General features: G+C 40.9%; 1 protein-coding gene across 1 annotated transcript in view; it reads left to right on the top strand.

Moving 5' to 3' along the window:
• Positions 1-11523, top strand: part of crtc3 (CREB regulated transcription coactivator 3) — a gene marked incomplete in the record, with an annotated part of 72437 nt that overhangs the window by 42518 nt on the left and 18396 nt on the right. Inside the window, 4 exon segments of the mRNA XM_062419433.1 lie at positions 2693-2743; positions 2855-2940; positions 7389-7438; positions 10144-10364. Of these exon segments, the coding sequence (XP_062275417.1) occupies positions 2693-2743; positions 2855-2940; positions 7389-7438; positions 10144-10364 (408 nt within the window).

Below are 11523 nucleotides of genomic sequence, written 5' to 3'. Positions count from 1 at the left end.
TTTTGTCTGATCTCAGCGCCTCGTGAAGTGTGGAGTGGATGACAGAAGTGCTCCTCCGGTGGATTACCACTCACGCTGTGTTTAGCCAACAAGTTTAAACAGGATATTGCCTTTAAGATCTGGGCCAAGTATGAGTCTCATATATATATATATATACAAACAGAGTCAACACAGTGTAGAAATATGATTAATAACGCCGTGTCTGTTGTGTTTAAATGGCTTGAGCTTTGACCCAGTTGGATATGTGGCCCGTGTGTATGTTGCTTACTGAACTACTACGATATCAAGAATTTCAAGTTCACGATTGCTCCCTGTCGTACCGGCGTCTAATGAAATTCTGCAGCTAATAATTATTTTCAGTAACAATTCATCTACCAACATTTTATTGATTTAGTTGTTTAAAATGTCAGCGAATGGCAATAAATGGGTGGTTCGAGGTGGTTTAGTTTAAATTTAAAGGAGTTAAAATGTGAAAATAAACGTATGAATAACTTGCACACATTCTTTTTTTGTGGACCCAGCATCAAATTTCTGCTTTTAATCCATTTTGAGAGAATATATTAGATGATTATGGCAAAAATGTCTAAGTGGTGTAACCATAAAAACTTTGTACCAAATAATTCAACTTGCTTAAAAACAGTAAATTGTCAATAAAACACCATATCAACTAGTTTGGCATGATCTTACATTATAACTTTTATATTAAATAAAGGTAATGGAATACAATTGTTCTAAATATTACATTCCATCTGGTAACCATGGAGATCAGGAAACATTTGAAGTCATTATTAGTATAAGTCCACTTAAATACACTGTAGGTGATAAAATATTGAATATGTATCATTCTTTTGTGGTTACACCATTTGACATTTTTAGGAGCATTGAGTCTTTTGGTTAAAAAAATGGTGCAAATGTCATTTCAAATGACATAAAACCAACAAAAACCCTTATATGTCACTGACCCAAATGCTCATCACACGTGTCCTTTAAAATGACCAACAGTCCAAAACCCAAAGATATTTCGTCTACCAACACAGGAGTCTTAAGAAAACCACAATATATTCCAATTTAAGAAGCTACAACCAAACTTTGATTAAATTGGTTATCAAAATCCATTATTTAACAGTTTCAGCTCTGCTCTTATGCATTGCCTCATGTAGTGCAGAGGTGCCAGCCGGCCTAGACTGCACATATAAGTAAATATTTCCCCATAGTTGACCTGGTCTGCCTTTGAGGTTTTAGATAGCGTCCTATGCTATAGAGTCCAGCAGCTCATGCTACACATTGCTGCACAGGCTGTGTTTCCTTTCATTGCAAAGAAAGAGGCCACGACCCTGAACTGGTTCACAGCAGGGAACGAGCGATACCGCCTCATCGCTTCACCACTTCACCGCTTACTGGCGCTGGACAGTACCTGAGAAGCCCCGGGGGTCTCGTTGACACCTCTCGAGGTTTCAGTGGGTTTCGAGTGGTGTTAATCTCCCGCTGATTAAAGAAGCATCTAACTAGGAATTACAGCGATGAGTCACTCTGCCGGGGTGGAAACACTTAAAGCAGAGGAGTGCAGTGTTAGTGAGATTTCTTCTTCTGCCAGTTATTGTCAATGGAAAAGGAGAAGCTTTAGTTTAGAGGAGATCTAACGTTACTGCTGCAGCCTGACCAGCTTTTTGATTGCTGGTATGCTCTGGCAGGAGACTGTACTTTCTCTTAATCCTGTGCATTTACAACACACACAGAGCACATTGCATGGTGTGTGTGTGTGTGTGTGTGTGTGTGTGTGTGTGTGTGTGTGTGTGTGTGTGTGTGTGTGTGTGTGTGTGTGTGTGTGTGTGTGTGTGTGTGTGTGTGTGTGTGTGTGTGTGTGTGTGTGTGTGTGTGTGTGTGTGTGTGTTATCCAGCCAGGGACACAAGCCAGCCATTTTCCATCCCAGTTGTCCTGTTTCTGTCCCACTCATGCCTCTATGAGCAACAGCAACAAGACACCTTTTGAAAGGGAAATGAAATTACGCCGTCGCATTGTATCGCCCTTTATTATCGTCCCATCTGCTCCAAACAAGCCTCTCTCTCTCTCTCTCTCTCTCTCTCTCTCTCTCTCTGAAAGAATGAGAGCATGGATGGGAGAAGGGATGGTGGGCGATCAAAGAGCTTATGTAAGAGAAGTTTAAGTCCGAGAAAAAAAAGCCAAACATATTTTCCTAATAAGCAACAAGGGTATTAAGGGAGGGGATTTTGGGGGGGGGGGGGGGCAGGGGCAGGGGCAGGAAGTATTATTATTGCTAAACATGAGTAAGGCACAGAATAGGCAAAAGTTAAAAGAAGGAAAAAGACAATTGGCAAAAAAGAATAATGCCATTATCTTTAATTCTTTAATTTCTCTCTTCCCTTTCTTCATTTCTTTTAACAACACTGATGCCAGATGCCCAGCTGTTGTTTTTTATGAAACTGCACCATAATTGCAGTGTGTTTTATTCCAAAGGGTCTGTTCCTGTCTGATTATTGTGCCAAACACGCCTGGATAGTTAAAAAGAAGAAAAAAGCTGGTTAATATTGAATTTGCTCTTTTTTTTTTTTCTTCCCCCTCCGCCTTTTGTTTCATTATGTTTTTCTTTATTTCTCCAATCAATCATCCCTCCATCCCCCCCTCCTCCCCTTCCCCATCCCTCTTTTTTGCTCCTGTTTGTTTCTCGTGGAGGCTGGCATGCAGCTAGTGTAAACGAGGCAGAGGTGGATGGTTCTGGAGATGGTGAGTTGCACTTCTTCCTTTCTTTTTAATAATCAATCGAGATGGGTTTTACGTCATTTTCTCTGCACAACATATGCTTCATAATAAAAAGCTTCGCCTTCCTCTCTGCAGTCTTCTCTTTTCCCACCCTGTCGAACGAGGAGAGCCTATTAGGTGTCAATAAGCCCCTTCCCAAGCAGCTGTGGGAAGCCAAGAAGGTGAGACTATTGGTTTTTTTTAAACTTTTTCTCGCTTTGTTGCCATGCCGACGATGAAAACTCCAAACTCAAGCGACTGTAACGTGGAGATCGGACCTCACGCGTGAAGGATAAGGCTCGCAAATGTCAATACTTTTTAAATTGTTATTATTTATTGTTATACAGTCACAAAGTGCCTCACATTCAAAATGAACAAAAACCAACTAAACATCATATAAAATCCGAGATAAATAAAAATAAAGACAGGGAAACAGACATATGTGTGTCAAGTTAAAACATGAATTACCACAAACTACCTACATGCCTGTCTGAACAGATGGTTTTTTTTAAGGTGCTTTTTAAATGAGTCCGCAGTATCCAACAACCTCAAGCATATTGGGAGACTATTCAAAAGCTTTGGGGCTGCCGACTGGAAGGCGCCATCTCCCTGAGTCTTAAAAACGTGTCCGAGGTACAGTTAGAAAACCCCCAAAAATAGACGTATTAAGGGCTCGGTTCGTTATGTGAAGGTCTGCGATATGTATACTGAAGAGCCTGGTCATCCAAAGCCTGATATATCTTTATCCTCTGTGCTGTAGACTTGTTTTTACAGGTTATTAAACAATGTTCGGGCCAAAGACTGATCGATACAACAATTATGAATATATGACTGATGTGACGGATTCATAGAAATGTACTTGTATGAGCTAGGCCTGTCACGATAATTGTGAATATTGACTCATCGTGTGATACATGGCCATGACCTTTGACCTCAGTATTGCCACACTTCACATTAGCAGCTAAGAGGCTATTCATGTCACATTGGCTAAGTGAGTAGTGTCCTCCATTCCTCACTGTGCTCGTCCTGAGTGGAGACTGCAGAAGAATTAAAGGTAAATAACTCTGTCCCCAACCATAATAGCAGTCCCACTCCCCCTTTACATTATTATACTATTATATTATCATTATATCAGTGGTATAAAATGATCTTCAAATGACAATAATATCGTTTATCGCGATTATTTCTGAGACAATATATCGTCCAATAAAAGTAGTTATAGTAGTGACAGGTCTACACTAGCTTAGCAAGCATAGCAACAGTAACTAACTAACAGTTGAAGTCAATTGTGGTATGGTTTTTGTCACGACAGTATGTTGATATGATAGTTTTAGGAGCCTAACTGACGCATATATCTATAAAGAGTTTGAAAGCGCTGATTAAGAGCTATTATATTATCATTATATCTTCATAAGTGCTTTAAAACTCTTAAATATTGATATAGGTTTCAATTAGGGCTCTTAAAACTATCATATCAACATATTGTCTTCACAACGATTAATACCAAAAAAACAAATCATCCATTTGTCCCACTTTAAAAAGTTTGAATGCTATTATATTATCATTATATCAGTGGTATAAATTGATGTTTAAATGACAATACTATTGTTTATCGTTTATTTCTGAGACTATATATCGTCCAACAAAAGTAGGCCTAGTATGAGCTGGAGTATTCAGAAGAGGAAGGCAACAGCCAACTCTAATGCTTGGCCATAAATAGTGGTGTATTGTTAATTTGGGGTCATAACTTTAGATCTTTATTGCCTCCAGCTATTACCAGCAAAACACAGGATCCAGAGGGAAATTGCCCAGCTTCTATTGCGTAAATAATCACGTGTTCATACAACTTCATACAAGTTAAATAGTTTACAATAACAACTGTGCTCCTGGACATCCTTAGCGGTGTATGTCTGCCTAACACTGAACTACTCTCCGGAGACTGAAAATGTGATCACCGTTATTAATCTTTGGAGCCGTTTTCTAAACAAATGAACGTGACCAAACTCTTCATAATGGAGGAACGTGTCACCCGGTGCAGCGGTGTGACTCACTGATGTGTTTTTAATAGTCTTTGGGAAACAAGGGAGGGTCTACGGCACAGAGCAATAAAATGTATTAGGATTTAGAAACACACACAGGACTTGTTAACAGCATCGACTACTATGAGATTGGCTTACAATAAGAAAAATGTAGAAAATCAGCAGCTGTATTCCTTTTTAGTGTGTTTGGAGAATGGTTACTACGGCAGATTTAGGCGATTGTGGCGCCTTAAATCCTGCTGCGATTATGGCCAAAGCACATCAGACGACACGTTAAACCAGTCTTTCCTGCACTGCCATGAAAAGGTGATCAGGTAGGATGGGCCAAATGAGGATGAGACACATCTCTGGAATCAGTAACGTCAACAACAGTGGCGTCCAAATCATATTACGTAGGAAATCCTGCATGTTGTCAAACCAGACATGAAAAGGGTAAAAAAATAAAAAATGATTTGACATACTGGTTTTTGTCCAACACACACAATTAATTATCTTTATTTGATATGGCAACAGATCATATACCGTAAAAACTGGTGTATAAGTCGCTGTCTATTTGGGGGGGGGGGGGGTGTCATGCTGGGAAAAACCCTTTTCTATTAAAAGGCTGGTTTATTTAAATGCACCAGTAGTTATTCATTTAAAATACATATGTTTATACTCCAAAACACACACATATTACACCTGAAACAGTGCGTTGGGTTAGTGGTTGATGGTCCGGTAATAATTTATTTAAAGCTGCAGCTGGTAACTTTGAGGAGAGAGAGGACTTAGCGTCAAATTTGAAGAAGTACAACTTTCAGATCCCTCCCCCTCCCCCTCCCCCCTCCCCCTCCCTCTCCGCTGTACTCCTGCTCTGCCTCCAAAGTCCCTCCCCCAGAGGAGGCTGCCATGCGCGTGACGGCATGCGACCGTGTATGCTGTTGTTGGTAACGGAGGTATCGGTAGTTTTGTCCTCGCTGATGGTTGTTGCGGCGCCATTACTTTCTCTACGCTCCTGAAGCCGCTCTCCCGAGCTGAGGAGGAAGGGGGAGGGGCTGTGTGCGCGTGAGCAGTGATTGACAGCTGTCAGACACTCCATCAGACACCATCCTGGCTCTGATTGGTTCTTGTTGTCCGGTCGCGTTGGATTCTGGCAATTTGCCAATTTGCAGTAGGAGCAATAGATGGGGCTAAATGAGCCTGTTTTTTTTTTTTGTTTTTTTTTTTACAGATTACTAGTTTCATGTAATGTTATCTTTACATAGTGACAGTTTTAGCAAATATGACAAAAAGTTACTTTTATAAGACTTACCAACTGCAGCTTTAACTGAACTAGACCGCTATATTAACTCAGACTGGGTTCAGGTTAGGCTGAGTTTCAATTAAACCTTTTAAAAGAACACAGTAACTTGTAGCTGTGTGCTTACTGGAGTCCAAAATACTCTTCATCAGAGCTGTAGCTGTGCACAAATAGATTACTGCACCCGAGTCACGCTTCAACATCAGTTTGGTCTGTAAATACTGAAACATCACAGCAACTAGTGTCTGAAATACCACTTTTTTTTCTTTACAACATACAGCTTTAACAGGTCTATTTTCATTAGCTGCAGACACAGCTGGAGGGCGCAGCACATGCTTGACACTTGCTGTATATAGAACATTATAGTTCATAAGTGAGGACACTCACATCTTCATGTTTAAGGTTCTAGTTATTGTTCTTAGTGTGGACGGCCCTTTTAGATACCTATTATCATATCCAGATCCAACCTCTCTGTATTTTACTGGTGAATAAGTCGCACCCCACTTTTAAATGAAACAATATTGCATTAAAGGTGCATCTTATACACCAGTTTTTATAGTATATCATTTATCAATCAGCATCTTTTTGGGTACGGACATCATCGTGCTGTCTGATCACAACATATAAAAACTTTTTAGACTCGAAAACAAGTGTCTCAGGCTCATCTTTGCTCATCCAATCCTTGAAGGAAGTCATTACCCATCAGGATGCACCAATCTAATACTTAGAATCAGTATCAGTGCTGATAATGACTGTATTAAGTGGATTGGTTATCAGCCATTACGGCACTGATCCACATGAAGTACAGCTTCTTTGTCCATCTAATAATAAGTATTTAGTGTTTCTGTTTCCATTCGATCACATTTGGCCTCAACAGCGATCCCTCACCTCATGTTACCTTCATAAAAAGAAGGTTTATCAACTTCCAACAGTCACATATACAGATTTTTAAATAGAGAGCGCTGGTTTCTAATTTATACTTTGCACTGGCAGATACTGCGTTGAGATAGAGGAAAAAAGTTGGATCAGCTAATCCTTAATTACAAGATGGCACCAAACCCATTGGCAGCCACATTCCTCTCCTCCTTGTTGCCAATCCCGTCCTTAATGCCATTATACTTTTATATCCTTAATTGCCTAAAAGAAATCGATGCAATTAACCTGGAAGTAGTAATGCATTTGTTAAGTTTAGAAGTGTTATTGCGTGGTCGTGGAAAAGGAGTGTGAATATATTTTTACAGATTTGTGTTATTTTGAAATATAGAGATCAATGTTTTTGGCATAATTGTAATTTTTTGTGTTTGTATTTCAGGTCCAGACTCTGGCATCAAGGCCTAAATCCTGTGAAGTGCCTGGAATCAAGTAAGTCTGAGGAGAAAATGAAAGGGTCAACATGATTTAAGTTGGTTTGATTTGAGTATATTTATTTCTAATATGAGAATAAAAATCATAAAGAAACAACCAGGGAGCGCCCTTATTGCCGAGTGATTATAGCGCATGCCATATGGTAAATAAAATGATGGTAAATGGACTGTACTTATATAGCGCCTTTCTAGTTTTTCCCAGTCTAGGCTTTACACTACAACTCATTCATCCCATTCACACACATTCATACACTGATGGCAGGCAGCTACCACGCAGGGTGCCAACCTGCACATCAGGAGGAAGCTAACCATTCACTCGCATTCATACACCGATGGCACAGCAACGGGAGCAATTAGGGGTTAAGTGTCTTGCCCAAGGACACATCGACATGTAGACTGGAGGAGCCGGGAAACGAACCGCCAATCTTCCAATTGGAGGATGACCGCTCTACCTCCTGAGCCACAGCCGCCCCTCATATACCCCTCATATACCCACAATGTCCCTGGTTCGAGTCTGGGAAGGGACATTTGTTACATGTCAAACCCATTTCTCTCTCGCCTTGTTTCATGTTGGCTTCTTTGCCACCGACCGTCCAATAAAGGCCAAAAAAGACCTAAAACAATTCTTAAAAATTGTAAAAAAACAAAACAAAACTACAATAACTGGGTTCGAAAAAGGAGTAGAAAGTAGTTCTGTAGCACTTCTCCTCCATTAACTGATATATAATTTATAAATCCCAAATGTATTAACAACCCAAGTATTCAAAAATGTATGCAGTAGACGAGCACATCCACAATAAGAAAGCAGGTGCTGGACCAAATAACTGAATCTGTTACAGCAGAAAAAAGTCCATGCACACAGCAGCTCCCAATGCAGTATGCATAATTTAACAGGATGTCACCAAAGACGTTCCAAGCCTTAAAGGCCGTCCACACTGAGAACGATAACTATAAATGCATTGTGGTAGGAATCACTTTCAAAATCCTTATTTAGTTATTTTTAATGCAACTTTGCTCCTCTCTCACCACGGACTGACTCGCTGTAAATTGGAGCAGGATGACAGAGGTGATTTATTTAGAGAGGTCTTTATTATTACAAAGATGTTGTAGCTTTGTTCTCTATTATAATGTTAAAAAAATAAACAAAGTCAGCAGATCTTTGTAAGCGGATCTGAGCTATTACTGTGTGTCACTGCTGCAGCGGTGCAGTTTTACACACTGCGCTTCAACATCTGTAAATACTGAAACATCACAGCAGCTAGTGTCTGAAATACTTCTGATCGACACCATGAATCAGCACACACCTCTGCACTCTGCTGCTTTTTCTTTTTATTTCTCCGTGCATTGTACTACAGCAGTAACAGTTCTTCAGTAATTAGCTGCAGAGCACAGTGCGTCCTTGACACTGCTGTTTACAGGATGTTATCGTTCTCAGTGTGGACGGACCTTTATGCTCTTCTTCAGAGAGAGACAGAGTCTGAAGAAGAGTGCAAGGCTTGAAACATCACTGGTGATATCTTATTAAATTATGTTTGCATTGGGAAGTATTCACCCATTGACAGAATAATAAATAAACTAACCTATTAACTTAACTCATCCCCTCCTCATCCATATACCTCTCATGTGTTATTGCTTATTTAAACAATTAATTAATTTCTTTCCAGTATTGTTATTTTACACAAAACATTATTGTTGCCGCTAATTCCCCCCCTAAATCAGATACGGTCTTTCTCAAAATAGGATACAGGTGTTTTCCATCGTCGGCGTCAAACAGAAACAATGGAATCCTAGAAATGAGATGCCGCACATTCCCGCCTCATCAAACAGGATGTCTGTGTTCCTCTTTTACACCTTTTAAAATAAGAGGAACAGAGGGGTTGTTATTACGATCCAGATTCCGCTGGCATTGTTTAGCAGCGGTTTTTCGAATGCCATTGTCTTACCATTGCAAATGACCTCCGGTGTCATGTCACGGTTTACAGGGAAACGGATGTCTCCATTTTTTTTTTTTTTAACGTCTAATTCCAAAAGCTTTACAGCAGCCGTTTTCCTGTCCCGTGTTTATGAGTAGACGTTGTAGATCATACATGTTTTAAAGCATCTGTTATAGTCATATATATAAAGCAATACAGTCATTTTAAATAACAATAGTGAGAGCTGCGATTTTATTAGAAAGATGCCCTTTTGTCTAATGTGGAAATAAATGCTTGAAAAACGTACACACACACACACACACACACACACACACACACACACACACACACACACACACACACACACACACAGCAGGCGCCGAGCTGCTTTGGCCTCTTTTTATTTCAGGCTTTTTTCTTTTTCCTGACAGAGAGACACGTGTGTTTGTTTGTGGAGGCAAGCGTTGGTTCATTGTTTTGTGTGCGCAGACAACAATGAGTCACAGTTTGCTGCTCATATGCTGTTAGTGCAGCATATGAGCAGAAATTAATATTAGAGAAAGAATCCAGTGAATGGAGAGAGGGGGCGGGAAAAAAAAAAAAGAAGAAGTAGAGGCTAGAACAAATAGATGGGAGTCAAAGAAATGTATTGTTATTTTGAAACAGCAATGACAGCCTATTATAACGACCCAGTCTTTAATTATGAACAATATTTATAGGAAATAAATGGATTATGAGCATCTGTGTTGTTCCTGTTGAGTCAAACCAGCTTTTGTTTCTTTCTCTGTAGCATATTCCCGTCTCCGGAGCAGAACCCCAGTCTGTCCCACTACCAGAGCTCGTTAAATACAGGCGGCTCGCTGCCCGACCTCAGCAACCTGCACTTCCCCTCCCCCCTCTCCACACCGCTGGACCCAGATGACAATGGAGGGTACCCCAATCTCAGCGGGGGCAGCAGCACCGGGAACCTGCCGGCCGCCATGATGCACCTCGGCATCGGGAACTCACAGGGTGAGTGGAGCACTTTGGTTTTTTGGGATTGTGACTCATTAACAGGAGTGTCAAACTCATTCAAGGGAAACGTATACAGCCCAATCTGATCTCATGTGGGCCGGAACATTAAAAAGATGGAAGGGAGGAAGGAATGAAAAGAAGACAGGAAGGAAAGATGGAACGGAGGGAGGGAGGACAGACAGAATGAAGGAAGAAAGGGAGTAAGGACAGATGAAAGAAAAGGGAGTAAGGACAGATGAAAGAAAAGGGAGTAAGGACAGATCGAAGAAAAGGGAGTAAGGACAGAAGGAGGAAAGGGAGTAAGGACAGAAGGAAGAAAGGGAGTTAAGACAGAAGGAGGAAAGGGAGTAAGGACAGATGGAATGAAGGAGGGAAGGAAGGAACGAACGAAAAGAAGACAGGAAGGAAAGATGGAAGAAAGGAAGGAAGGAAAGATGGAAGGTGGGAGGGAAGACAGGAAGGACCGACAGAATGAAGGACAGAAGGAAGAAAGGGAGTAAGGACAGAAGGAAGAAAGGGAGTAAGGACAGATGGAATGAAGGAGGGAAGGAAGGAAGGAACGAAAAGAAGACAGGAAGGAAAGATGGAAGAAAGGAAGGAAGGAAAGATGGAAGGTGGGAGGGAAGACAGGAAGGACCGACAGAATGAAGGACAGATGGAAGAAAAGGGAGTAAGGACAGAAGGAAGAAAGGGAGTGAGGACAGATGGAAGAAAGGGAGTAAGGACAGATGGACGAAAGGGAGTAAGGACAGAAGGAAGAAAGGGATTGTAAAGACAGATGGAATGAAGGAGGGAAGGAAGGAACGAACGAAAAGAAGACAGGAAGGAAAGATGGAAGGTGGGAGGGAAGACAGGAAGGACCGACAGAATGAAGGAAGAAAGGGAGTAAGGACAGAAGGAAGAAAGGGAGTAAGGACAGATGGAATGAAGGAGGGAAGAAAGGGAGTGTAAGGACAGATGGAATGAAGGAGGGAAGGAACGAACGAACGAAAAGAAGATAGGAAGGAAAGATGGAAGAAAGGAAGGAAGGAAAGATGGAAGGTAGGAGGGAGGGAAGACAGGAAGGACGGACAGAAGGAAGAAAGAAAGGTGGTAAGAAAGGGAGGAAGGAAAGATGGACGGAAAGAAGGAAAAGAAGATAGGAAGGAAAGATGGA

This window comes from Scomber scombrus, chromosome 1 (assembly GCF_963691925.1).
Source record: "Scomber scombrus chromosome 1, fScoSco1.1, whole genome shotgun sequence".
NCBI classification, from domain to species: domain Eukaryota; kingdom Metazoa; phylum Chordata; class Actinopteri; order Scombriformes; family Scombridae; genus Scomber; species Scomber scombrus.
Note: the sequence above shows the minus strand (reverse complement) of the source record. Positions and strands in the feature narration are given on the sequence as shown.